Below are 25,848 nucleotides of genomic sequence, written 5' to 3' on the forward strand. Positions count from 1 at the left end.
TAACCAGCGATCTCAGACCCACAGTGCTCTTGTAACTTGGTGACAGCAGCATGTGTTGATATTGCTATTAAGCTTACAGTTTGCTTCAATGTGGGTATAAAGTATGGCAGCCAAAATGTCAAGTGAGCCGCAGAAGCATGATAACGACTAACAAAGTCAATGTGGCTTGCTTAACCCACAACTCTCCCGGCGTTACAAAACGAAACATCCCGCTCTCGGAGCGCGAAGCGGTGAAGACCCACAAATCTGGGTGTTGGCAACTTTGTCAACCGTGTGCAGTTCCATAGTAATTGTGCATCGAACGGAACCAGAAAAGATGGATGTTGTGGCGTTAAAAAGACTGAATCAGATTTCCTTAATTGGTACAATGAAGCTTCAGGAAGATCGTCGCGCGAAATTGCAATACTAAACAATATAAAGAAAAAAAATGAAAAACCACAAACTAAAGTTGAACGAGACAGTCTATTTTTACAGAAAAACAAATGGTAAACATGTAATATACGTAGTAGCAATGGATAATAAAAAGGGGTTCGCATGAAGAAAAAAAAAGGGAACTATATGGGCTATGATACAAAAAATGGGACTAACTAGATGAAGAGGCGGGCCTTGTCTGAAGATAAGCGCCTATACGTTGATCTCGGATGACTTTTCGATTCAAGGGATGGAGAACCTGGCCTGTTGGTGGAGGAGGGGTTTGTAGTGTGGGCACTGTTGTTGGCGACGTCGAGGGTGGATCATATTCTGCAATGCTGTCAAACGAGCCATGAGGAGAAGGACTGTAATTTTGAGTCGGTGTGATGCAAAAGGAACCTCGAGAATCGCGAAATGAGGAAAGATCCGTGGAAGGGTGCCGTCGCTGGACGGAATACATATCCTCGAGTGTACTCGCTGTTGAGGCTCGAGAATGGCCAAGCATCTCGCTAGCACCAAATGTATTGCCTGAACTCTGTCGCACGGGTTTCGGTCGCTTGTTTGCGTAGGGAAGCGTCGGCGGAATTAGTTCGACGTCGTCGTACAAATGACCAATGGCCGCGGCCTGGGTCTCGGCTTCTGCATCGTGATACCAATCATGAGAAGCATTAGGCACTTGTTGTTGTTCGCCTATCCGAATATGGGGTGGTGGTCTTAAGTGAAAATTGCTTAATAAGAATGACGATCCCTGGCTGTGGTGTCGTGCGTGATTCGTTTCGTGATCAAAAGCATGCGTCGCATCTTGCCACGCGGCCACGGCATCATCGCGACGGTTCATCGGTGACGGAGTTCGACCACGCTGAAACGACTTGTATCCCTGTAGTTTGTCGTCTGGGAATTTTTCAGAAACAAACGAATCAATTTGCTGCGAAGTAGCATCCCCTGATATGAATTGAAGGCCTCTTGACACCCATAAGATGCAGGCCAACGTTAAGCAACCAATGGCAATAGCGAATAAAATCACTTCCAATCCCACCGAAGTGTTGGCACAGTGCACATCGCGGGTCGCTAAAACTTGGCAAGCCGCCTCAATATTTTGAGAATAAGAGCGGTAAGTGCAACCCAACGCAAGCGCGATAAGACCGACAGCGATCGCGTCCACCCCTACGTTGATCCAACAGCTCCAGCTGCGACGATAAGCTACCACTTGACGGTTGCTCCAAACATTGAACAGTATCGCAACGATACCGAATACGCTGGCCATGATCAACGGAACGACGCGCGTATACGAAGGTGTATAATCAAACTCGGGAATTGTCGTGTTCAATGACGATGACTGGTTACTGATTGCATATGAAAGAACTTGAAGCGCATCTTTTTTTTTTTTTTTTTTTTTCGTCGAAGCAGGGAGAAATTGTTGTTGCCAAGGAGACAGGATGGGAAGAAAAGCAGGGGAGAAAATTGAGGATAATTAGATTGGGATAAGGTTCATAATAACAACAAAAACAGCTGCTCGGAAACCACACTTACTGACTTCATAATTAAGCTTCGTATCGGCGCAAGTACAGTTTCGAGAATATATAAAACAGTGCTTCCAGAGTCCAAACGTCACCGTATCAGGTGCATCGAGGTGTTCAGATATATTGCGATAAACTGAGACGTCGAGGATCGCCATGTTGCTTCGGAACCCGCAACTGTCGATGGAGGGACTGGTCTCTATCCAAGTGGCTGCAATAAGAGCGAATAGCCCTACTACAGTTAGCAAAGTGCGAACCGCAGGCAGAAATACGCGATCGACAAAAGGGCGGTATTGTGATGGTTTGCGCACTGGCATTCAAAAAAAAAGAAAACAATGAGAGACAAACCAACACTGTAATTTTTTTCTTTTTCAGAACCAATGTTGCAACTATACGAATTTAATCTCGCGGTTTGAAAAATCACCGCCACGGTTTCCAAGAAAGGCATTTTGTACTTTCGCAGATCTTCAAGAGCGCTGGCAGTGAATCTTTGCGATGCTAACATTGCAGCGAAATTTTACGATGAACAACATCCATCAAATCTTCATATGGCTATACATAGACTCATACATATAACGTAGATTGTATCAAAAGCTGCCATTTACGCTAAAAAGATCAAGTGGTGTTTGAAGTATGGCTCAGGCACAGCCCATTTATCATTTGGCACCGAACAAGCCACTCGTGCGTTGAGTTCACGCTTGCGCTGTCAGAAAGTTTTTTGTGTCCATTTTGTTGATATTCTCGGATGGTGAAAATTCGGAATGCCAAAATGCAGGGTATGCTTCAATGTTTCCACTATTTTTTCTTGTTTCTTCCAAAAAAAAAGGTCAGACGGTCGAAAAAGGAAATTGCTATTTTGGGAATTTGTCTTTCCTTATATTTGGGCAAAGAAATTGGCGTGCGAAGAACTCGTTCGTCCTCTTCTTCTTCGTGAGCAAATTCAAACTGACGAGTGAAGACTATAGGCCTGGATTATCCCATAAATCCCTCAAGGGCAATGTTTCGCATATTCCGACTTGATTCACGTCGATTGCAAGTCTCTCGCACTTGAGGACGTGGAAAAGTGAAGCATATTCTGCCGGCTCGTTTACTCTTTGTGGCGCCTTTCTTTCGCAGCAGGAGTACACCTAGAAAGGAAAGAAAAAAAAGAAAGCCTGAGTACGACGACCTACCCTTCATGTTCCGCTTGCTTCAACGACAGTCTTGAGTGTCCCAGGCAAGAAAAAAAGACAATTTGAAAGGTAGGATAGAGGTTCGAAAAATAAAAAGAAAAGACCTTTGACAGACGCGGTGAGTGCCCATTTTTTAAGACTTCCATGATATACCGCCATTTAAATCGGTCATGTTGGGAATCCTCGTGAGAAGTATCATAACACCCGCTGCGATGCATAGTAAATAAATAAAACGGGGGGGGATAGGTGGTAATACAGCAGAGTCCCAAAGAAGCAAACAAAAGATGACATTCTACAATCGAAAGTGGAAGCAGCATGATTGTCCGACCTTGTAATAGCTGGGATAGAAATCCATGTTCGATTGCATTTCTTTGTCTACGAGCTTATAAATAAAAACAGAGACTTGATGTGGAAAAAGACATCTCAAATGTTTATTTTCAAGAACGTAATGACAGTATTCATACTGTACAGCACATTTATACCAAAAAGGATGCACGGCCTCTTCCGCAGCATGGTCCTCATGAACCCCAAGTATGTCTTTCCCGATACCACACATTGGCTCTAAAGATTGAATACTAAGAGATAATTTATTGCAGATTAAAAAACACAAGAAGCAACTTCATTGACAACGATACCGCCAACAGCGTCAGCGACGGCTGCCGTAATCCCAGGCGGAGGCGATACAGGAAAACCGCGAGCAAACCTTCGTCAAGCGGCGACAGTGACAAAATAAACGTTCAATAAAAATCATCTTCATTTGTCATCTCAGTCTGGGTTTTCATTTCACGACTTTTTGGCATGGACGATTGGATTAAACTGATCTGTCGAAACTCATATCTTCCGTTAGTCAGATTGCTTAATCTAAAAGTAGCGAGTTTGTTCATAGCACCACATGATCCACTTTTCAAGAAAGACCATCAATTACAGCGGCGATAAGCGTTACATTCTTTTCCTGTGTATCGATCAGGCTTCCCGAATAATAGGTGGTGTTGACGATCCTCCTGTCATAAATAACGGTTTCAGGGATGCCGCGTCCGAAAATGATTATCAGTAGATGAATGTGCCTAGGGTAAATATCACGGTATTTGAATCACTGATGTTGGGGGAAATGATAATTGTTATATCTAGCTTTTCTAAAGATTTGTGTCATTGTCGGTTACGGTTGGATCGTCAATGACGATCAGTTTACGTCGCGCCAATCGTCTGAGATTATATTTCTTCATTAGGAAACCGAAACGGGCTCAGGCTGAGTTCGTGAAAACTGCTATAAATTCCTTGCCAAGTCCTGTCATATACTTCTTTTTTCACGTAACGAATATTAATATGAGTGATTCTTCAGCTAAAATTAACAAAGACGAGTTGGCTTCTTTGAAAGAAGGTATTTCTAGAGTGCGAATGCGATCAATGCACCGCGAATTGACACGGATAAAACATAGCTTTTCAACTGTACGATCACGACAAGGATGGAAGCATCACACTCGAGGAATTCGAGAATATTCTCAAGAGTCTCGGCGTTGCATCGGACGAAAAGCATTTGAAGAGCCTTGTGCAAGCTATAGATAAGAACAAGGACGATGTCATTGACTTTGACGAATTTGTTTCAGCAATGGACAAGCTGATGCCAAAAGACGACGAAGGGCAATCACAAGACGAGAATCTGCGAAAAACCAAGTCGTATCCTCCCACAGATAACCGACATAAAAGCTTCAACAACCAGCGCATGAGTTACCACGAGGAAGATGAGCTGATGGAATGTTTCAAAGCTTTCGACAAGAACCAAGATGGGCAAATCAGCAGAAAAGAACTGGAAGAAGTATTGAACAAGCTTGGCGAAAAATTGTCGCCTGACGAGATCAAAAACATGATGGAGGATGCAGATACCAACAAGGATGGTTATATTGACTTTGAAGAGTTTAAAAAGATCATCCCTCCAATGACCTCCTCGCCGCCTGCCATGGATTAAAATGTTATTATGAATAAAGAAATGCATTTCCACGTGTTTATTGTATATTATTACTCGTTCAAGGACCCTTTTTTATGATGTTGGATTCCCCATCTGATTTCGGCGAAAACGACTGTGACGCCAGTGAATGAATGACAATTCTAGTTGACCTCCACCGGTTGATATTGCGGAGTTTGGCAACTTCAAACTCTCCGATAGTAAGCATTGCATGGACAAACAAAAGGACAGATGGGAGATTCTATCCTATATTCTTCCGATTTCCTTTTAGAAATACGACATCTTCAACAGCAAATGATAACGACATAGCCTATTTTCTCTTTCTCTTTTCTTATTGTCCCTGTCTTTGGTCCTTTATCGACTTGTTTACGCCCAATTTTGGAAGCTGGAAAAGGGTGATTCACCCACCAATTATTCTCAAGGAGAACAGTCTTTTGTTATCTTGAGAAAACATTTAACACAGGTAGATCTTTACCACAGCTTGGATAAAGGCGCTGGTCGATAGTAAACTACAAGATGGTACGTCATGTTGACGTTAAGAACTGTTCATTCTCGTGCGGTTAGATGCAACGCGTAAATTAAGTACGCTATTCTTGGGTCCAGATCCTCTACTTTAAATTGGGAGCTTTTCACCGCAAGAACATGATTCGAATACTACTGTACTGAAGAATGTACTTATATGATAGATATAAAAGTAGAGATCAGCATTTTGCACTTTTAATAAGGGCAGATAAGAGAGAAAAAAAAAAAAGAAAACGTTCAATTTAAACAAGACGTGAACAATCTAAAGAATGGATGTAGCTATGAATACAATAAGAAGAGACAAATATATGGATTGAAGGATATAACGGTTAGTGGAACATGGGAATGTTAATCATCGCATGATCATAGGTTGGCTATGAAAGGTATCCTCGAATTCGTTCAGGTTGACGCAATCTTCATTTTCCATCATATTAACTTCACTCATCAGCAGCCGTTCGTCTTCACCATATCGGTTATCTGAATGACTGGCTTCGTTTGTGGTGGCCCGCGCAATTGAGTCCAAGAGATAAACCCCGGCAAAAATGATGATAAACCCACTCATCAACGAGATAATATTGACAAGATCATTGGTATTGAAACCGTGAAACAGAATCGCTGAAGCCGCAATCGTGGCAGTAGTAAAGCAAACAAAGTAAATGGGATTGACACTAATTTGGCAATACCACGGATGACATAGGCCGTCCAGTTAGTAAAACCAACAGGGAAAAAAAAAACTATCATCACGAGAGAACACACTTACACGTTGGTGGAAAATTGATCCAAGGCTTTGTTGAAATAATTCATTTGAGTCACAATACATACAGCGACCACTATTCCAAAGACATAGGTAGATGGATGGGTGAACTGATTATTGCCAGCAATCGTCAGCTTCAATGCAAAACCAAAGGCTTTGATGGCCATCACCGATACAGAGCCTACGAGCGAGCATATAGAAACATAGATAAACGGGTTCCGCTTCCCATAACGTGGTACTACTTTATAGATCATGAACAGGCTCACTGTCACCACAAGTGTGCAATACATCATGAAGCCTTTTTACAGCAGATAATAATCCCTTTTCTTTTAGCATTCCAGTACGTTGAGGCTAATCACATCATGCTTACCGGGTTGCAAGGCATAAAATAATAATTCATCAATGGATGAAACTTCTTTGTCCGCCGGCGCATGAAGTACCACTATCAGTGCGCCTACAACTGAGAGCATGCATCCGATTTTCCCAATGGCACCGAGACGCTCCTTCAAAAATATCGACGCGAAAATAGCGCTATAGATCGCTTTTCGATGAATATCACAAAGCTGCCAGACATTCATTCATACATCCCAGATATCACTGCTATTCTTACCCAAGAATAACGCTTAATGCACCCAATGGAGTGACAAGGATCGGTGGTGCAAAAGAATACGCAGAGAAATTCAAAATTTCACCCACAGCCACTATGCGAAAAAAAGTGTAGTGCCGTTGAGTGGATCCATCTTTCACATTTTGCAAAATCAATGTCCACTTACTGGTGCCTATGCCGGTCCACCACGTCCAATTTTTCAGATAATGATGTTTCCCGTCAACAGCTGAGACGCCTAATTGCAGCATGGCAAGATTAGCTACTGCCATGGAACGTAACATGCCCTCATTTAGCATGTACCGTGGTATTGTCGGGCATTCATTAGCCCCTTCTTGGTGATAATGAATGACAGTCCAATAAAAACACTTGAACTCATAGCGAGAATAAGACCAATATATTTTTCCTCAAACATACTGGCGAAGAAAAAAGACAGGAGCAAAGGACGAAATGAACAAAAGGGAAAAAGAAAAGAAATATTAAAATGTTGGCACTTAAAAAGAATAGACGGGTCGTTCTTTACGTTAAAAAAAGATGGTTAGAGCTTAAAAGAAGGGGCTCGTGTTGTTAAACAGAATTTCATCCAGTTTGTTCACTGTATCTTTTTTCAATTTTTGGATGTCCTTTGAGATAGTCAATGATGACCTATCTTACAACAACTCTGTAGAAGGAATTGAGTAAAGATAAATCATGTAGAGACCAGTTGTTATTCTTTGTGCTTTTGTTTATGACGCCATGACAATCTATCAATAATGTCTCGCAAAACTATGTGATCTTCATGGGAACGGTTACGCTTCTCCTGAAAAAAAAAGTGCCGACATGGGGTACTAGTATGGTTTCTCGACACACAGTAACCGTGATTTGTAAATATTCATGATGTAACCTCTAGAAACGATCGCCTCGACTACGCACTTAAAAGCATAGTGTTGAAGCATTAATTGCATAAACTACCAAGTGGTGGATGCATATAATGCTGAAAGGGACCTACACCAAAAATGCGAAAAAAAAGTGAAAAGTTGAACGTGAACCTGTCATGATCACTCACACCGTCTATGCTGCCATGTGTTCGCTTATCGCTTTTTGCATATTTCATTTACTTGGCGTGCTAAAACACAGCAACACAGTGTATTTGGAAAAATGTCATTCTGAAATAAAAATTTTCAAATCCTTGTGTAACAATATGATGTTCTTTTGTCTAGCTGATGCATTGCAGAGCATTGCCGTTTTGGGTTGACGACTTTTATAATCTTGTAAATGTCAAGATCCTGTTTGCATGGGGCATTTGCTTGATCTGTCTGTCATATCGTACAGAGTAATTGCAACTGAATCAAAGAACTGCTGCACTCATCAGGACACCAGAGAAAAGAAGCATGTAAAGAGATACTGTGGTTTGAAATCCAAATATTTAAAGATTGTATATGGAAACACAAAGAAAATAAAAAAAAGTAAATCAAGGTAATAAACAAGAACACGCAATATGATACAGAGAAGTAAAAAAAAAAGAAACAACAATAAGCAACTGGTATGGTCTAGCAGGGACAGAAATCGGTTGAATGAGGACCTGCGCAATTGGAGCATTTTTTGGTTTTGAAAGTATCGTCAGAGTTGGGTGGGGACTGAAGTCCGAACAAGGAAAAGTGTAACGTTGGCATGAGATTGGGACGAGGGAAATTACTCATAATCGAGCTCTCGGTAATAGGTTCAGTGTGGGACGACCCTGTATGGTGGTGGTACGCATCAGCTCCTTTGACTTGCGGATGAGGATGAGGGTAAGCGCGGATAGAGGAAGTGGAAAAGGGTTGTTGTCGCTTGAGAACCGTGGAGATGGGCGCGATGCTCTTGCGAATACGGTCAGGTTTGGACGTAGACGAGAAGAGGGATCCAAACAATGGTAAGCTTCCAAGGATAGTCATGTGAGATGTGTACACAGGTACTTTTTTTTTTCTTTCTGCCGCAGTCTGGTCTGTGGTTTTATAGTGGCTGAACAAAAGGAGATCCCTAATTTCCACATTGTTGCCTTCGGATGACCCACGTTCCCGTCTTGCTCCGGATGATTCAAATTTTGAAGCTTTCGGAGTATTAATCTCCCGTCTGCCCTTTGATGATGCCCTTCGCCTATTTTGTCAGGCACCCTGTGTTTCCTTCACAAGACCTTTTTTTTACCCCACACTCAACATTTTTCTGCCTTCACGTTATTAAAATTCTTCAAGCTTCCCAGTTTTCCTGATCTCCTTTCATCTGACGTGTTTGTACGCGCCACCGAAGTGGCCCTTGTCGGAGTCTAGAAACTCCCTTTCGTAATTAATCGCCCCTTCCCCCACGACAACCGTGTAAGGGAATTTGAGGCTATTTATGGCAACGGCAGATGGTTGCCACATGGCAAAATATCATAGAATTGCTCATTTTCCATTACCACGGTTGTTATTTTTTTATTTTTTTTTGGCTCAGCATGCATACTTTAAGCTATGGGGCTAATCAAGCATTCGGCACCACCGCCGAATGCAGGCATGATGCAACACGTTCTCACGATAAGGCATTCCTTTATCTCCATGGGTCCCGGAAAGCTATTTTTTTTTTTCTTCTGGCTCACTGAATAATTTCAGTGATCAGCATTTTCTAATTTATTGGATATTGGAAGTGGGGATATACAGATAAACAAAAAATAAACTTAGGTATACAGTTCCTGCACAACATCGCTAATGAAGGGAATAGATTCGCCTTGCAAATCAATGTTCTCCAAGAAATGAAGAGGGAACTCTACCAAATGACCGCGAATTTCACTCAGATGACCACGGATAGTCTCAACGGACATTTCAGGATCCCATACGTGGCCGATATCGATCTGGCTGGGATCGGGATAGAAGGCCTTGTATTCTTCCCAGTCACGGACTAAAAAATGCACAAAAACAAGTCAATCCAAATATTCAAAGGGGCCACGAGTGGATTGTTGGCACGTTCTTACCATTATCGTCGGGAACACAATGGAAGACTTCGCGGAAAGCAACCGTGTTTACTTTGGCGGTATCATTCCATAACTCCAAAGTCTCCTCACCCAAGGGATCCATAACGATGGCATCCTCCTCAGAATCTGTGGTATCCACGGGAGGAATAGGCAAAGGCAACATATCCGCGTTCACTTCATCCGTGGGACGATCAGGGATCAATCCAAGATGTTCTTTCCACAATTTGCGACGCAAAGTGGCAGCAAATCGGCTAGCTTCATACTACAATAATGACACACTCAGTTGTCGTGGTTTTTGGACGATGTGTAGCAGCGTTGAATTATTCACTTACATAACGTCCATTCATGCGGGAGGGGATCATGTCCTGATCTTCCACTAATAATGCAATCTCGGAATCGCGGTCACCACACTGCGAGCGATCATTCAAATTGGCGGAACCCATAATCACCACACGATCTGGAAAAAAGAGGAAACAAAATTAATATGGTTTGATGTTGATCGAGGGTCACTTTTTTTTTTTGATCAAACATTATTACCATCAGCAATCAAAAGTTTGGCATGGATGTAGAGTTCTTCGCTGACATAATCACGGGCTTCGTCCTTTTCGGCTGCTTCATCTCGGGGTTGACTGGTGGCTGTATCATCCACCCAGGGTTCTGATTGAAGATCACCACCCTTCATGGCATTATGAGCGATCGAGTCGGAAGCGATACCAGGTTCTCCATCGTACTCTTCGGCGCGGCGACGGTACTCCTCTTGCATTCTTTCTGCTTCTTCTCTTCCAGCCACACGAGCATATTCCACTTCGTCGTCGACGCGGCTCTCGCCCTTTGTGCCTCGAACAAAATCGGGATCGCCAGCATGACGAATAAATTGAGCTCGTTGTTCCTCATCTCTTTGACCAGCTTCATTCAACTGTTGATCCTCGCTGCTGTAACCGGCTTGAGAAGCCAACATCTCTTCCATTCTGTTGCGGTTGATGCGATCGTAGCTTCTCAAACTGTAGAAGCGGATGTATTCGTTGGGATCAATATTCGCCTGTTGAAGCTTATCAATAATACTCTTGCCACCACGGGAGATCGACACATATTGATAATGCATCACCAATCTATTAACGTAAAAAAATAGTTCAGCTTAGTTCTTTATGGATTTGCGACGCAAAGGATGATAAACGAAAGTTTTACCTAGCTGTGGCTGCTTCCTTGGTACTGAGATCAGCTGGGAAGGCAGGCATCAATGGCATGACGACAAAGACCTTAAACTTGGACCGTTCTTCGTGCGCACGAATAATACGGTTGACAATCGCTTGACCAATCAAATTCTTCAAAATATAATCATCGTCCTTTTCGGTCGAAGTAACTAGAGAAAATGGGATGAATTATTACATCCTTTTCTAAATTTTGATAGATGTACACTTACTGAAGAATTGATTTTCAATGTAAACATAGTGCTCAGCACCATAGATCGCAGCAAGGTAGGCGTTCTGAATAGAATGCTATGGTTCAAAGTGGTTGCTGATGAATAAACACTGTTCGGGAACATGCTGGAGCAGAAACTTCATCTTACCTCTGTAGGGATATCCAAGCTCCACTCGCCGCTGCTACGAAGGACTTGAGCGCGGCACGTACCGGTGACACCGCGAGTTCCATGTTGGAAGCGACGACGTTGATGACGGTGGTTCTCTGGATCTTCATTAGGAATGACGAAACGCTGATGACCAGCGAAACCACCAAGAGGGGGTTGCAAGAACGGCACGTTATCGTGATCCATGGCTTTCTCGTGTTTGATGAAATTCCACCGTTCGCAGAAATGATGAGCGACATCCAATACAGGTCCACCAAGCTACATTTTCCCAAATTGTTTTAGTTTGGCGGTGACAACGGTAGTTAAACCTGTTTCCCGGTAACACATACGATACACAATGACATGTCGTGCCATGGCATTCTCGGAACGACGGTTTTATCAATCAAACGCATATCCCAATTTTTCACTGTGATTCATTGGTAAAATATACATTGTAAGTAAAAGAAACCTTTGGACACAATGGGCATTGTATATTACCATCTTCGAAATCACGGACACGAGCATCGCTGTAATCTTGACCTATATCGAGGGAAGCCCACCGTCAGTGATCGGTCACACCAACCAAAAAAGTCCGCCATCTTATAAGTTTAAATTGACGTACCAGGGAAAATTTCCAAGCCAGGTTCTGCATAGTGGAAATCAGCCAGTCGATGAGCATGCGTATCCCAGCGTCTAGATCAAAAATGATTAGTGGGAAAGAGAGGAGTATACGATAAACGAAAAATAGTTACCCGAAACACAAATCGATACCGCCCAAGAAGGCGATGCGGTTATCCACCACAACAAACTTTTCGTGATGAGACCAGAAAAAGGTACCACCAATAGCGTGATCAGGATGACGAAGCACTAAACATCCCGAGAGTTAGATACGTTGTCATAGATCTGCGAGAAACGAACTTTATTGAGCAACGTACCGACAATATTTTCATGCAAGGCTTGCAGTGTTTTCTTCGTATGCTCACTGTCAAGTGTCAGTGCCAATTCCACTTCCTAAAATGCACATGTCAGAGGAAAAAAGTGTGCATGTTTTTGGGAAAAAAAAAATCTTGGTACGCAGTACAACCCGATACAGTAATAAACTTCTTTTCACTGTGTCATCATCTTACCTTGTAAATAACGACATAAATTTTCACGCCCTGTTCTGCTTTTCTCTTCAAAAGAGCATCAAGACGATACTCAGGATACTTGACAGGCGGTCTTCGAAGGTACTGAAAAACGACGCGTTGGTCAAATGATTTTATGATCCTTCCTCGTTACTAAACTCACCAATTCGGGCGTCTACTCAAAGTGAGAGAAAAAATAAAACAAGAATAAGCTTTGTTATACAAATCCTTTGTGTTGCCCGATAAAACAAAGTCAACATCACTTACCAACCACCAATCCTCAATGAAAATCGACTCCTTTGCGTGTTCGATGGCTTCAGACACAGCCCTACGGTCAGAGTTTAATTTGTGATCCGCGCATCCATAGTTGAAGTCTGATACTTGTTAGTTTTCTTACCAGCAATAATCTTGACCGTCGACGTACGTTTTCACGCGAGCCCCGTGTCGAACGGGAGCAAAAGAATCATAACGATGATATTCTTTCATGTATTCTTCTTCACGCTTGTCTTCATCATCATCACCGTGGAACAAATCAGTTACCATGGAAGCCAGGTTGGTGAAAAACGACATGCTGGATAATCACAACCGTAATATGCAGAACAAGAAAGAAAGGAAAAAGAGGTGATAAAACTGAGAAAAAACGTCTCATAAATTGAACTTTCATCTGCTTGTGTAACTATGCATTGGCAGATTTTTTTTTATTTTTTTTATCTCTTCACATTTCGGCTTCGGGTCTTGATCATGAACGGAGGAGTGGCTGGCATATTACCTTTTCAAATTGCTTCGCCGGTCAAATCTAGGTTACATCCAATTCTAGCGGCTTTTAGCCAAGCTAATTCTGCTCTTCAGACTTGGCTTTTTTTCCTTGTCATACCTCCAGATGCTGCTTATTATGAAAACTATAACACGCCAGATTAGATAGCATTCGACTGGGTATCACTACTAGTTTTTATTAGATGAACACGCTCGTAAGCAAACAACAAATGTGACGTGATTCGCTACTGATGAAAAGCGAGCTAGAGAGATCTTGCGGCAAAAGGTTAGCGGACAAGGCAGGGCACATTCAAACGATGTACGACAGTATGTGCCGTGCTCTTCAATATTGTAATACAGGATATACCAATTGCTTAACACAGGGATGATTCTCGTACTTAAAGAAAATGGTGTTCATATTCGATCATGTGATTTTTCTTCACATACATAAAGCTAAAATAGAAGTGCACTGTATATGATCAATCTAGTCAAATTCTCCTGTTACAGGTTTCATGTATGTAAAGCAGCAAATGCAACCTTACAACTTAAAAAGGTCACTGAAGATTTAAACTTTGGCAAGAATAGACAACGCTGGAAAAAAATAGCCGGGTTTTGGCTGGCCTCGGACAAACTTTGATGACCGGTTGAACATTAATGTGCGTATGCGCGTTTTAACCCCATCTTTTTGCACGACCTGAACCATGCCGAAAACAGAATCACGCCCGACAGAAACCTTTTTCACAGAAACAAAGATGTATAATACTGCTGCATAATTGCCGTTGTTGACTAAAATGGTGACAAACAAGTCAGTGATTACATGATCAATATCCAGAGTATGTATGATAAATGCTGTTCAACATTTTTCCGTCACACTCAAGTTTTATCCTACGGTATCCATGCCAATACATTAAATCAAGGAAATCATGATGAAGAAAGCCAACTGATAATTTTACAAAGTCAAAATAGTTTGTCTTATTGCATGTTTCTTCCATATGATGATCGGTTTTAATGGTTAGTCTAAAATATACACTATTGATTGTGAATGCATGTGGTAATCGTCAAGATTTTGTAGGGAAAAAAATAAAATTTACTCTTCGTGCTCCTGGTCTTCGTCATCTTCTTCATCTTCATCTTCGTCCTCCCCTTCAAAAATGTCATCTCCTTCTTCCATCGACTCGTCGTCGTCCTACAAGAGATACATTTAAGAAGCTGATACTTTTTTTTTTCGTGAACTCATTCAATTAAACCTACCTCCATATCTTCCTCGTCTGTGAAGCCTTCTAATTCTTCCATGTCTTCTTCTTGGAGGGCCGAGGTTTCAGCATGGGCAGCCTCATCATCAGAGTCTTCTTCATCGTAAACATTGACAGGTTGGTTGGCCTTCTCCACCTGTTTATCCGCCAACATAAATCGGCGTCGTGATTCGATCTGACTGTCAACGAGTTCCAAGCGGCCGTACAGTTTTTGCATTTTCGGGAAAAGAGTCAAACGGGTATTTAATGCTTGATAGAAGCCGCCAAGTTTGCCAACCAAGTCAGGCACCGTCATTAGATAGGTGGTATGTAATAACAGCACCGCTTGAATCCACATCAATAAGGTCGGAGCTCGGATCGGTTTTTCTTCGAATCGAGCAATCAGTTGTTTTAATAAAGGAATCACATAATTTGCTGGTAATCTTTGCACCGTGCTGTAAACGACTTCCTTTTTGTGTCCCAAGCATGCTTCCAACAGTTGGCGATCGTTGGAATGTAGTGCTTGTACGAGGGCTTGCTGCAAAGATCCTGCAGATGGGACGCCGGGTGTGGGATTTTGTACGCGCTGTTTCGTCACCTCGACTTCCTGATCCTCCTCCTCCTCTTCTTCCTCCTCTTCCACATTCATGGATTGCAGTTTCTGCTCAATGGTAAGCTCCGATTCCGCCTCGGCTTCTTTCAAAGCTGGCTTTTGAATCACAAAATCGCCTTCACCAAGCACATTCACCGACATTTCATCGTACGCCTTTCGTGACAGTTTCAGGTTATTGGCAGCAATCGATGCGTCGTCGAGCAAAAAGTTGGTCACTGAATGTCGTGTCAGAGTAACTTCACTCATCACAGCGTGCGTCTCCTCATTGGTATAACGCTAAAACCAAGCAATTCGTCAATTTATCAAATTTCTCTTTTTTTTTTTCCTTTGATTAAGCGCCAACTTACCACTGCCTCGAAAGAGGGTTTGACACTGGAACCACGAGCCACCATGATGGATTTACCGTTATTATCAGGAATAAAGGCTGCCAACAGAATAGGAATGACCGCATCTTCCGCTTCCTCGGATACAATTTTCACAGAGGAATCGGGTTGTCGGGTCAAGGATCGGATCATCTTGCGTCGAGAATGGCCACGAGCCGACGATCCAGCAGAAGTACCCCCCGCATTTTGCCAAATCGCTACCATACCGTCTTCTGACACTGCCAGTACGGCCGACTCGGTGGATGAGAAAGCGATGTGTGCAACATTGCTTTCAATGGTTAATGACGATAAATTGTTCGTGTTCTGGTTGTCAGTTTGACTGTCCCAAACATTCATGTATCGATCGTCCTCAGCGCTTGAGACCAAAATATCATCCTTGGGCGAGAAAGCCAAATGGCTTACATAGCTTGCATGGCCTGTGTATTGCTGCAAAATCATATTCCATTTAGAACCTTCCGCTGCAGTCGCTTTTGCCTGGATCTCTCATCATGTTTACCTTGATCACTTCTCGGGTCTTGACGTCGTAGAGGTGAATTCGATGACTGGCGATGGCTAATTTGGTTTCATCATGACTTAATTTGAGTTTGCGGGCATTTTTAACTTCAGTCTTCCATTTGCTGTACATGAGAGGGAGAAGAAAAGAATAGGTTAGTGAATAAACCGAAATGAGGTTGACCATCTGCATACTAGGTGCGGACAAGTAACAGCTACGTACGTGATCTCTGTTCCGTCTTCAAGATTCCATTCCACAATATAGTTGTCGTGTGATACCGAGTATCCTCTGGTGCCGTCTTGGTTGAAAACAAAATCAGTGACAGGCATGGTATGTGATCCCGTTAATGAATGGACAATGTCGCCGTGAGCAAGGGAGAAGAAAAGAATATTGCCACTTTGGGTGCCAAGAGCAATCACACGAATGGTCTTTGATGTTGGTTTTTTGGCCTTTTTGTTGCTTTTCGCGGTGGCATTCTGTGTGTGTGTGCAAGGAAACAGAAAAACCCCAGAATGAGATATTTTAAACCGATCTTGATTGACACGCTGTCGTTACGTTACCTGAATCAGATCACTATGGACAATGCGACCCCATGTCAACGAAGTAAACTTTTCCTTGTTCTCTGATGCGTAATCGTTATTAACTGTGCCGCTGCGAACGTTAAAAATTCGTAATCGTTGGCGATCAACGCCATGAGTTACGATAGCAAACTGATCAGCCGAGACACCGTCGTCAAATGCCGAGAACAAGATACCAGCGGTAGCCGCCGCCGTTTCGGACGTTGTCACCACGGACGTATTGGGATTACGTTTAAAAGATTGTTTGCCCATGGTTCAACCTCTGTCTGTCAAGCGGTACAAAAACGGTCTTTTTTTACTTCTGTCTTTCCGGGCTGCTTTTTTTTCTTCGAGCGACCTGATCTCACAAAAAAAAAAAAAGTTTGAATTTCAAATGAAAGACCGTCACTTGTGACCACTTTCCGGGAATGAATGCCTGAGCAGGAAATGGGTTCGGGACGGAAAAACAAGCTTGTCATCCTGCTGTTTCACATCTCCTTTTTCATCAGAGATCTCGCCCTATCTTGGCTTGCGCTTTCAGTCTCTCCCCACAGTTATACAATATAAACGAACACAGATACGGACGCGAACACGTTTACCCCACCTACCGACCTTCAGCTTTCTAATTCCTGCCATCTTATTTATACTTCTTTGGAAAGCTTCTTTATTTGAATTTCCTTTTTATTGCTTCATCAGCTTTCTTCTGACTAATGTGTCTTCTTGCAAAGTCAGATTCTGCTGCCAAGTCGACGAGAGTTTTATCAAACCATTGCAGCTTACTTTTATATATTTAACATTGTATTTATTTATCCCTTTTTGTGTTTGATTTCCTCTTTTTTATCGATAAAAAGGAAGACTCTGCCCGAGCCATTCTCCAGTTCCCATTCCCATTCTGAAATTCCATGCGACGGTCATCTAGACGATCCGACCGAGGCAGTTCAGGCCGACGCCGTTATCCACCTGATGACGATTATACGCGCGATTTGACCCCCGGACGAGAAAAATCAGTTCACAGACAACTTTTCAATCCCAACTCTGATAATCCTATAGCATTTAATGCGCAAGCCAAATCCGTACCCGAAGTGGAGCAACGAACGCCCCATCGTCAACCTACCTCTATGCTATCATCCGCTTCCAACCGACGCTCTTATCTGAATAGACATAAAGAAGGTTCCATTATCAATAACGAAACCAGCAGCCGTGCTGGCCTGCCTTTGCGCTCCATTTCGGCAAAGTCCTCCCAGAGACCTTGTGACGATGATGATGATGAGGATGACGAGGTCGTATATGCTAGAAGAGGCCCCAGTAAAGGCAAGTTATGGCATGCCAACGAGAGTTCATCCAAGCACTCGCCACCTAAAAACGAACAACCACCCACGCATAAAGTGGTGAAGGAAACTAAGTCGCCAGTCTTGTTACCACCCCAGTTTCTCCACCGAAAAGAAACGTCATCCCAGTCCTCTGAAGAGCCGTCTACCGTGAAATCACATGAATCCCCCACTGCAATATCTTCTCACCCGATAATGCCAAAGGCGAAAACGGTTCCTAAGCCAGAGATAGATCCGCACAAGAAACTTATCAAAGCCTTACTTTACGATCTCCATATCATTGAAACAAAAATCGCAGAGCTGTCGACCGCCTCCAAGACATTGGTGTTCTTCAACGAAAGATCTCTTGGCAACGAGGATCACCCGGCCAACGTACGAAATCGCGACGGCGGACAGTTCCTATCGTATCGTCGTAGCCCTCCTGAACCGGCAGAATCTTCAGTGGCGGAACAAGCCATACTCACACCTAAAGATATAGAGCTAGCCGAGAAGTACTTTGAAGAAAAGATTGACTTGCACATGAAGCTTGCGTACAAATATTTGGATGTATTGCAGCTCGATTACAACTTTGCGGAAAAGAAGAGTCTTGAAAGTTTGTGCTGGAAACGTGCCATTTACTCCCTGGTGGACTTGTTTCGCCAGTCATTCAAGACTTGCATGAGTATGCGTACTGGCGCGGAGAATGACCTGGCAAAAGATGAACATGCCACAGACGAAGAGATCGCTTACCCAGTCATCGATGAAACCGGGATGACCATGGTCAAATTGGACGCGGAACTAACCGAGAGTACGATCAAAGACCAAGCCATTGCCATGTTGAAAGAGTGCTACGTATCGTTCCTAGACAAAGCAGATGAGTTTTACCGCGATCTTATGGTCATGCTACGCAACTTGGATCAATCGGCGTTTTCAGGTGATGGTGAAAGCTATATGGAGCATCACGAACACCAACTGCAAGGATGGCGACGGACCGTCCGATCAAAATGGTACAAGTGTGTCCCTATTCGCGGCGACCTGGCACGGTATAAATGGGCAGTCCATTCGAGTCTGAAAAAGGCACGCATGTTGGTCGATGATGATTCCCTTTCGACCAATGACTCGTTCGCTGAAGCTTGGCAGTGGTACCATCTCACCTCTTGGCTGATGCCAGGCACCGGGAAACCTTATTTTCATTTATCGCTTCTTTTGAACGATCCCATCCAAAGAAACCCAAGTGTGAAGGACGACCTTCACAAACTATATTTCAGTACACGAAGCTTAATGGTGCGTCGTAATGGGTTTGTCAACGCTCGTGAAGGAATGCTCGTCTTATTCGAGAGCAACCGCCGATGGTATCAGTCTTACATCGATCTCCAGCACGACAAGAATCGCCGCAAAAAGTCCAAGCAAAAGACCAATGCGATCGCCACCATGTCAGACAAATCGAATAATGCCCAGGCTAAACAAGTTTCCAGGGACACGGCCGCCGAACTCACCACGGATGATATCATTGCCGGGACGTTTGTTCGCTTGCACGGGATGATGTTTACCAAAATCGGTCTCGATCAATTTGCCCAGGTCAAGAGACGCTTCTTTGACGCTCTTCTTTCAAATACAATGACGTCTTGTGAACCAAATCCAGCCATCCATGCACCTACTTGCACTGATCGTACAACACACGCTCTGAGCGGAAGAAGCATGTTTTGGTTAGAAACGGCTATTCTGTGTCTTTCATCCCTTTATCGCTATGAATTTTCGACCGCGCAACTGTCCAGAGTCACGTCCTTTTATCGCACCAGATCGAGTTTATCGGACGGTTCAGCCGCTGTTCTCTCCGATTCCGCCACCGAGAATATCACTGTGAATGCTTCTGTGGAAAATATGAAAAATGAACTCAAAGAAAGCGTCGTATTCAGTCACGGCATCGATTTGACATGTCAGATTGCTGTTGAACTGATCCAACGATACATTGACTCTACCACACGACCGGCCATGTCCGCTCCAACCATGCCACAACTACCAAAAATCTCCATGACGCTCTGCGACAATGAAAAAATGCTGTTTGGACGCTCGGCTGTGAATGAAACAATGGGTGACAGTTCTCTATGCGTGCGGGATGACGACGAAAGCGGGAAAGAGGACGATCAAGAAGATTGGATGGTTTACTTGCAAGTATTACTCCAGTGGATGGTGATGAGCGGGGTATGTGTACGAAGCCTGCCTCGAGAGAAAACCGAAAAAGCAGAGATGGCGGCTACGCTTGACAGTGTATGGGAATATGTGATCAGTGAGCCATGCAAGGATACTGCAGCCGTTCGTCACCCTCGTGGACATGATACTGAGCTTGACAGTACCGGGTCAATCATATCCCCGAGTTTCTGGTCCCTGCTGATGGAATTCCTCAACACCATATTGCATGAACTCTCGGATGACATGAAATATGAATTGATCAACTATCATTTGCTGGACCATGACGAGCCTTCCATTTCACAGGAGCACGATACCAGTGGTACGAATGAAAACCATCTCACTCCTGCAGACCGTTTCGCACAACAAATCCAAAGAATACTTGGAAACACACCTCTATTGCCTGAGGAACATTATCTGCTCGGCCTTGGTTGGATCGACGATATTACGGGCAGTTTCACCAATACACCGACGTCCGAATCTCATCAATCGCTAGCTTCTTATCCTTTGGCAACACAGCGACGCCTGAAACTGCTTCATTATGGATTTACATTGGTTCAGGTAAAAAGAAACTCGGCAGCATCTATCGTTGCTCTCACAGTCTCACATCCTCTTATTTATACATATATATATATATATATATATAGCAAATGAAGGATGTCGTATGCTTTGATCCAGTGGAGGAAACGTTCTTCATAGCGGAATATGCGGCATCTATGGGATTTTTGGATGATGATGGTCCGACGGAACACGAATTGCTGCACAAAGTCGGTTCGTTGCAAGTGGATGACGTGGACGATATGGACGAAGAGGAATTCGACCATCACAGCGATGACGATGCGGTTGTGGCTACGTTGGCCGAGATGGATGACGCTGTTCTGTTATCCAATGAAACCGATTCTCTGGATGAAGAAGACGATGCCGATACTGATATGTTGAGTCAATTGAAGAAACGACGCGATCAGTTGCAGCAGATGATGGTGTCAGTGACAGATGAACAACGATTTGGTTACCGCAAGTTACCTACTCGTGTCAAGGAGCGTGAGGCACGGTTGAAACGGTTGGAAGAGAAATTGATACCCGAATACACGACTCTAGTGTTAGATACCAATTGCTTTATTGGTCACCTGAACCACGTCAAAAAGCTGATGGCATCTCATACATGGATTATTGTGATCCCGCTTGTTGGTAAGTGTGAAAAAAAAAAAAAACCAAGAAAATCAGTCAACCTGATTTATACCTACTTTCGAATAGTTATCACTGAACTCGATGGATTATGTGGCAACTCCCCTCCTCTTGGTACCACCGCCATGGATGCGCTAAAGTTGATTGAAGATACCCTTGCGGATAAGCAACGTTACAAACGCGGTCTTCGAATCCAGACTTCTCACAATAACTTTTTGTCTGATATCTCCATTCGCTCCGAGCAATTTGTATTTGGTGAAACTGACAAGAATCTCGATGACCTTGTCCTTTCGACGTGTCTCTGGTGGAATCGATCTGCTCCCGACAATGGATCCCCGTCGACATGTGCTCGCGTGTGTCTCGTCACTGGTGATCGTAACTTGAGTGTCAAGGCTCGCGCAAGGGACGTGGAAGTCGTTCCCATGTCAGGCGTCATGCAGCTAACCAGAAAATACACATCTTAAGGGGAAATAAAAAAAATGGTTGTTGAATATTTGAATGTACACAAGAGCATGTGTGCCCATTTTTTATTATGAAATGCAATACAAGCCAAGCACAGAAGAGACAAAGAAAAGCGATGAAGAAAGATAAGCGAAAAAGAAAAAAAGAAAAAAAAAGGCAGAGTTGAAACTATAAAAATATGGACATTGGCATCCCGTTTGTCAATAAAACATCTGTGCTTGTATCTAAGGGATTTGCATTAACAAATAGACAAATGGGGGGAATCAGATAGAACAAAATATAACATGATGGAAATAAGAAGACAAAGCAAAATGAATAGGGTGATGGCTGTGAATCCTCTCTTTTCTTTTTAAAAAAATCTTACACTAGGCAAGATCGGTTGCTGGTTCATCACTGCTTGTATTGTCACTGGTATCTTGAGCTGAAGCGGAATGGTCACTGTGCGAGTCGTCAAAGTACAGTGGATGATTTTCCATGACACGTTCAACAGGCGATGACACGAGATAGGGTGAAGAGCCTCCAATGCCGGATTCCGCACCGAAACGCGTAATGGCGGCTGTAATCTGACCGTTTCGGGTAATGGCTCTGGCGGCTGTTTCAGAAGACCGACGACGACGTAACATGGTTTCGTTGAACATATTTTGTCGCATCAATGCTTTCTCGAAGAACAGATCAGGGTTCGTACAGGTACCAAGAGCGCGTCGCATCTGGGTATTCAAGAGCGACAGTCCAACTTGATACGAAGCGTTCATCCATCCAAAGCCTTCACGGGGAACAAATTTGAAATCAACACCGACGTTGCCATATTCGACTTGGACTTTGTGGGTCAAGCTCACCACATCGTATTTTTCCGGTACAACCCCGTTAAAATCGACAAATGATTTGGTGATACTGTAGAACGGGGTCATCATGAATCATTATGTATCTGCCATGCAATGCATAGGGTTCTCAATGTTTGTTTTTTCTTTTTTTTTTTTTACTTACGTGTACAACCAGCGGTAAGCGAGTCGCCGTGCAACATCCAACTTGCCATAGTTTTCGAAAGCCTTCCAAGCCATGATTTGATGAGGCGCCCAGCCAAACGGGAAATCCCACTGACGATTCGGTCGGTCCAAAGAAATAGCGCCTCTGGATTCTTCGGTTCCGGAAACAAGACCACCCAGCACTTCAAATTTACACAAAGAATGTTCCGTCATCTTCTCGGCTTGTTCGGGACTAGCACAGTTGGCCCACATGGCCCAAAAGGCGGTCACAGATTCGTAAGTAATCTGCTCTTCTTTGACGGTATCGTAGTCGTAAAACAAACTCTTCTCTTCATTCCACAAATACTTGTCAATGCGCTCTTTTCGGTCCTTGGCTCGTTGCGCCCACACACTGGCTTCCTGTCGTACACCGTCATAGTCGTAGAGATCATGATCAAGAAGGCACTCGATACCATAGGCAATGTCCGTTTCATATTTGTATAAAAGCGAGTTCAGATCGATTGTTGCCAGGTTAGCACAGCGTCCATCGTAGCGGTAAGTGGTATCGTGGCCTGATTCACGGACAGCACGATCATGCAAAAAGTATTCATCGAGAGCTGAGTTTTTCACGGCGCCATTGTTGTACATGTGCATGTAGTCGGTGATTGAGACTCCGATGTCGTTGGCAAAGGGTGCAATGACATGGTCAAAATGAGAGGCTTCTGTTTCGGGAGGAATACCGACACCGTCAGGTCGGAATCGGGACAGCTGTGTTTTTGGATCCAGACGAGGTTCGGCCATCCACACGGTATGATACTCTTTCACGGCTGCTTGCAGAGCGCTGCGAAGCCATTGTTTGTTTTCTTCTTCATTGTTTGCAGGCAGTTTTTCGTACACACTGAGAGCCATGTCTGTCAAAAACGGTGGCTGCGATCTCGATAAGTAATACGATCGGTTGGCGTTGAGAATCTTGCCGTAATGTTTGATTTCATAAATAAAGTTGTCCACCATTCCCTGCGCAAGTTCCACTCGGTCGTCAATCAATAGCCCCAAAGTCTCAAAGTACGAATCCCATCCGTACATTTCGTTGAATCGTCCACCAGGCACGACAAAAGGAACACCTCGAAGAGTGGGTTGGCCCTGAGAATCGACCGCACGTCGCATCGCTAAAGCGAGAATACCAGGTCGGTCATTGATACTCTGGACAAACTCGGGGGTGATATCCTTTGGCAGACGAACGACTTCAAGGTTAAGATGTTTTCGGGTTTCCGCCACGTGCTGGTAGTAAGCATACACTTCATCCTCGGAGTAAGGGATATAGATGCGCGGGGTATGGTTGGCCGAGCGGTTTTTTGGATCCGCACAAATAATTTCCAATCCTTCAGCGTCGATCCGTCGAGTGAGACCATCCCAGAAATTGTGACGAATCATGCGGGAAAGCCGGTCCACGGGATTTTCGTTGAGACGCGCTTCGTCAAGCACAATATGTTTACGTCCATAGTCTTCGGCGAGAGCCAATTCTTGCAGCAGATTCGACAGCATGTAGGTACCGCGAATCTCGATTTTTCGATATCCGCCGCTGTCAGCCGTACCGACCGATAATGTTTTGGGTCCAAGGTCATTGACCGTGATCTGGAAATCACCATCGGTGTCTTCCTGTTCTACCAAGATTCGTTGGGTCTCCTTGACATCGAGAAGGAATTTTTGTGCCTTGCTCTTATCATCTACAGATCATGAGAGAGAGAGGTGTCAGTCATCAGGACATGCTTTGAACATGGGATGGGCGCAAGACCGTGACTGAAACTCACCGTGAGACGCCCTTCGTCGGCGTTGAGGTGCATCCCGCAACCCAGTATGACGACTCTAAAGGTGAACCAAACTTGTTAGTGTATTGTTACGTGTTTATCGTTTTTCTTGCACAGGCAAGTCCATCATAGATTACCGATACAGTTCTGAGGCGACCAATCAAACCGCCGGCATTGTTGCCTGTGGTGTAATAGGTACTGGCAGGGGCATGAACATCGACTTCATCAGGTGTAATATGTATAGTTGATTGCATTCTGTTAACAGATAGTTTTTGAAGAATGAAAAAACAAAAAAATCACGAAACGATCCTTTTTAAATATTGGGCTTCACCCATTTCTCAAAACCCCGCTGTCAATCATTGGTTCAATGCGAAGTTGCCTTTTGTGCAACTGGCGTGTCCCCTTTCCCTTTCCTTCCGCAGGAGAACCTTAATAGAGTTGTCAACTATGGCATCACATATGCGAATCTTTTCTTTTTTCGCCATTTAAGTAGCGTTTCTATGACAAACAATAAACATTTACCATTATCATGCAGTCGGGACTCATTGGTGCAAGGCCAGCCTTTTTTTTTTTTATTGTTGCCAATGTCAACTGCCAGTATGAAAAAAATCATACATTTCCATCCATCGCTCCGACAGAATGTCTCCTGATCAAGTGATTGTAAAAAGATTAAAAAAAGATCTCGGATAATTCTGAAGCTTACCTGTCAAACGGTGCCATTTTTCTCCTGTTGTGGGATGATCCATTTTCATTTCCCTAAAAATGACGCCATGGAGACCGCTCTCCTTTCATTGTTGTAGTAATGTATAACTTTTCTGAGCCCGTTTGGTTTGACATTTGTACAACCATCCTGAACCAGCACGCAACTGTATTTATCGGCTCATATCGAACATCATGCATCTGATTGGTTCCACATTGTTATCGAAATTATTGGAAACACGAAAGAAGGGCATGAACATGTCGTCCATATTAAATCTCCCCATCTTTTTTTCTTTTCTTTTTGGTCATTCATATGAAAATATCGGACCGACATCCGGATTAAAAGCGAACCTGAAAGAAGTTTGCGGATATACTGATAGCACTTGGAATTTTGGAGCACTTTACAGTATTTCAAAGATTCTATACTAGCCCATTTGAAAACATGTTGTATTCATATACTGTGCGTTGTTCACATTCCTACGCCAAATACCTCACTTGTCGATTCATTGTCGTATAACTTGTTCTCATAGCATGTCTGTGACATGTGTTTCTACAACGCTTCAGATAAGACAATGACCATCGTCGAGACGGCCGCCAATATATCTGTTTCAGTGAGTACA

At 43.5% G+C, this 25,848-nt stretch overlaps 9 protein-coding genes across 9 annotated transcripts; 2 read left to right on the forward strand and 7 right to left on the reverse strand.

The window, feature by feature from the left end:
• Positions 1 to 435: 435 nt before the first annotated feature.
• On the reverse strand, positions 436 to 2,525 carry BYT42DRAFT_185076 (uncharacterized protein). The gene is made up of 2 exons (XM_051562434.1): positions 1,942 to 2,525; positions 436 to 1,785 (listed from the first exon to the last, which is right to left on the reverse strand). The coding sequence occupies exons 1-2, from the start codon at positions 2,243 to 2,245 to the stop codon at positions 584 to 586; spliced, it is 1,506 nt and encodes a 501-aa protein (XP_051427127.1). The 5' UTR covers positions 2,246 to 2,525; the 3' UTR covers positions 436 to 583.
• A 497-nt stretch (positions 2,526 to 3,022) lies between these two features.
• Positions 3,023 to 3,509, reverse strand: BYT42DRAFT_185083 (uncharacterized protein). The gene has a single exon (XM_051562435.1). The coding sequence runs from the start codon at positions 3,415 to 3,417 to the stop codon at positions 3,097 to 3,099; it is 321 nt and encodes a 106-aa protein (XP_051427128.1). The 5' UTR covers positions 3,418 to 3,509; the 3' UTR covers positions 3,023 to 3,096.
• A 792-nt stretch (positions 3,510 to 4,301) lies between these two features.
• On the forward strand, positions 4,302 to 5,109 carry BYT42DRAFT_555980 (uncharacterized protein). Its single transcript, XM_051566728.1, has 2 exons — positions 4,302 to 4,478; positions 4,537 to 5,109. Exons 1-2 carry the CDS (start codon positions 4,424 to 4,426, stop codon positions 5,061 to 5,063), a joined length of 582 nt encoding a protein of 193 aa, XP_051427129.1. The 5' UTR covers positions 4,302 to 4,423; the 3' UTR covers positions 5,064 to 5,109.
• A 684-nt stretch (positions 5,110 to 5,793) lies between these two features.
• Positions 5,794 to 7,474, reverse strand: BYT42DRAFT_555982 (magnesium transporter). The gene is made up of 6 exons (XM_051566729.1): positions 7,244 to 7,474; positions 7,110 to 7,178; positions 6,947 to 7,037; positions 6,707 to 6,867; positions 6,343 to 6,634; positions 5,794 to 6,250 (listed from the first exon to the last, which is right to left on the reverse strand). The coding sequence occupies exons 1-6, from the start codon at positions 7,353 to 7,355 to the stop codon at positions 5,935 to 5,937; spliced, it is 1,041 nt and encodes a 346-aa protein (XP_051427130.1). The 5' UTR covers positions 7,356 to 7,474; the 3' UTR covers positions 5,794 to 5,934.
• A 593-nt stretch (positions 7,475 to 8,067) lies between these two features.
• Positions 8,068 to 8,937, reverse strand: BYT42DRAFT_555987 (uncharacterized protein). The gene has a single exon (XM_051566730.1). The coding sequence runs from the start codon at positions 8,851 to 8,853 to the stop codon at positions 8,470 to 8,472; it is 384 nt and encodes a 127-aa protein (XP_051427131.1). The 5' UTR covers positions 8,854 to 8,937; the 3' UTR covers positions 8,068 to 8,469.
• A 671-nt stretch (positions 8,938 to 9,608) lies between these two features.
• Positions 9,609 to 13,160, reverse strand: BYT42DRAFT_474927 (uncharacterized protein; the record flags this gene model as incomplete). Its single annotated transcript, XM_051563600.1, has 14 exons — positions 9,609 to 9,814; positions 9,903 to 10,164; positions 10,235 to 10,359; positions 10,440 to 11,011; positions 11,088 to 11,262; positions 11,323 to 11,398; positions 11,470 to 11,745; positions 11,817 to 11,893; positions 12,089 to 12,159; positions 12,219 to 12,333; positions 12,402 to 12,477; positions 12,621 to 12,695; positions 12,858 to 12,918; positions 12,988 to 13,160. 14 exons carry the CDS (start codon positions 13,158 to 13,160, stop codon positions 9,609 to 9,611), a joined length of 2,340 nt encoding a protein of 779 aa, XP_051427132.1.
• Positions 13,161 to 14,307: 1,147 nt separating this feature from the next.
• Positions 14,308 to 17,034, reverse strand: BYT42DRAFT_555996 (WD40-repeat-containing domain protein). Its single transcript, XM_051566731.1, has 6 exons — positions 16,625 to 17,034; positions 16,287 to 16,540; positions 16,068 to 16,188; positions 15,536 to 15,997; positions 14,595 to 15,464; positions 14,308 to 14,529 (listed from the first exon to the last, which is right to left on the reverse strand). The coding sequence occupies exons 1-6, from the start codon at positions 16,892 to 16,894 to the stop codon at positions 14,431 to 14,433; spliced, it is 2,076 nt and encodes a 691-aa protein (XP_051427133.1). The 5' UTR covers positions 16,895 to 17,034; the 3' UTR covers positions 14,308 to 14,430.
• A 61-nt stretch (positions 17,035 to 17,095) lies between these two features.
• On the forward strand, positions 17,096 to 21,797 carry BYT42DRAFT_641709 (uncharacterized protein). Its single transcript, XM_051572562.1, has 3 exons — positions 17,096 to 20,676; positions 20,763 to 21,303; positions 21,370 to 21,797. Exons 1-3 carry the CDS (start codon positions 17,524 to 17,526, stop codon positions 21,762 to 21,764), a joined length of 4,089 nt encoding a protein of 1,362 aa, XP_051427134.1. The 5' UTR covers positions 17,096 to 17,523; the 3' UTR covers positions 21,765 to 21,797.
• Positions 21,798 to 21,800: 3 nt separating this feature from the next.
• On the reverse strand, positions 21,801 to 24,801 carry BYT42DRAFT_526569 (trehalase-domain-containing protein). The gene is made up of 4 exons (XM_051565350.1): positions 24,667 to 24,801; positions 24,533 to 24,587; positions 22,747 to 24,448; positions 21,801 to 22,653 (listed from the first exon to the last, which is right to left on the reverse strand). The coding sequence occupies exons 1-4, from the start codon at positions 24,781 to 24,783 to the stop codon at positions 22,128 to 22,130; spliced, it is 2,400 nt and encodes a 799-aa protein (XP_051427135.1). The 5' UTR covers positions 24,784 to 24,801; the 3' UTR covers positions 21,801 to 22,127.
• Positions 24,802 to 25,848: the final 1,047 nt, after the last annotated feature.

The sequence above is a fragment of the Radiomyces spectabilis genome (assembly GCF_025331425.1).
Source record: "Radiomyces spectabilis strain NRRL 2753 chromosome Unknown BYT42scaffold_2, whole genome shotgun sequence".
In the NCBI taxonomy this organism is placed as follows: domain Eukaryota; kingdom Fungi; phylum Mucoromycota; class Mucoromycetes; order Mucorales; family Radiomycetaceae; genus Radiomyces; species Radiomyces spectabilis.

What these genes read in the sequence shown, in the direction of transcription:
- BYT42DRAFT_185076 (XM_051562434.1), bottom strand. Translation starts at nt 2,245, where the DNA reads ATGCCAGTGCGCAAACCATCACAATACCGCCCTTTTGTCGATCGCGTA. An exon ending in GAAGCTTAATTATGAAGTCA is followed by an intron (nt 1,786 to 1,941) that starts GTAAGTGTGGTT and finishes AAAAAAAAAAAG; the next exon opens with ATGCGCTTCAAGTTCTTTCA.
- BYT42DRAFT_185083 (XM_051562435.1), bottom strand. Translation starts at nt 3,417, where the DNA reads ATGCTGCTTCCACTTTCGATTGTAGAATGTCATCTTTTGTTTGCTTCT.
- BYT42DRAFT_555980 (XM_051566728.1), top strand. Translation starts at nt 4,424, where the DNA reads ATGAGTGATTCTTCAGCTAAAATTAACAAAGACGAGTTGGCTTCTTTG. An exon ending in GTTGGCTTCTTTGAAAGAAG is followed by an intron (nt 4,479 to 4,536) that starts GTATTTCTAGAG and finishes GATAAAACATAG; the next exon opens with CTTTTCAACTGTACGATCAC.
- BYT42DRAFT_555982 (XM_051566729.1), bottom strand. Translation starts at nt 7,355, where the DNA reads ATGTTTGAGGAAAAATATATTGGTCTTATTCTCGCTATGAGTTCAAGT. An exon ending in GAATGCCCGACAATACCACG is followed by an intron (nt 7,179 to 7,243) that starts GTACATGCTAAA and finishes TGCTGCAATTAG; the next exon opens with GCGTCTCAGCTGTTGACGGG. An exon ending in ATTTTATGCCTTGCAACCCG is followed by an intron (nt 6,635 to 6,706) that starts GTAAGCATGATG and finishes TGCTGTAAAAAG; the next exon opens with GCTTCATGATGTATTGCACA.
- BYT42DRAFT_555987 (XM_051566730.1), bottom strand. Translation starts at nt 8,853, where the DNA reads ATGACTATCCTTGGAAGCTTACCATTGTTTGGATCCCTCTTCTCGTCT.
- BYT42DRAFT_555996 (XM_051566731.1), bottom strand. Translation starts at nt 16,894, where the DNA reads ATGGGCAAACAATCTTTTAAACGTAATCCCAATACGTCCGTGGTGACA. An exon ending in AGACCCGAGAAGTGATCAAG is followed by an intron (nt 15,998 to 16,067) that starts GTAAACATGATG and finishes ATGATTTTGCAG; the next exon opens with CAATACACAGGCCATGCAAG. An exon ending in CAGACGAGGAAGATATGGAG is followed by an intron (nt 14,530 to 14,594) that starts GTAGGTTTAATT and finishes TATCTCTTGTAG; the next exon opens with GACGACGACGAGTCGATGGA.
- BYT42DRAFT_641709 (XM_051572562.1), top strand. Translation starts at nt 17,524, where the DNA reads ATGCGACGGTCATCTAGACGATCCGACCGAGGCAGTTCAGGCCGACGC. An exon ending in ATGGATTTACATTGGTTCAG is followed by an intron (nt 20,677 to 20,762) that starts GTAAAAAGAAAC and finishes ATATATATATAG; the next exon opens with CAAATGAAGGATGTCGTATG. An exon ending in TATTGTGATCCCGCTTGTTG is followed by an intron (nt 21,304 to 21,369) that starts GTAAGTGTGAAA and finishes ACTTTCGAATAG; the next exon opens with TTATCACTGAACTCGATGGA.
- BYT42DRAFT_526569 (XM_051565350.1), bottom strand. Translation starts at nt 24,783, where the DNA reads ATGCAATCAACTATACATATTACACCTGATGAAGTCGATGTTCATGCC. An exon ending in GTCGCCTCAGAACTGTATCG is followed by an intron (nt 24,588 to 24,666) that starts GTAATCTATGAT and finishes GTTCACCTTTAG; the next exon opens with AGTCGTCATACTGGGTTGCG. An exon ending in GCTTACCGCTGGTTGTACAC is followed by an intron (nt 22,654 to 22,746) that starts GTAAGTAAAAAA and finishes CCCGTTCTACAG; the next exon opens with TATCACCAAATCATTTGTCG.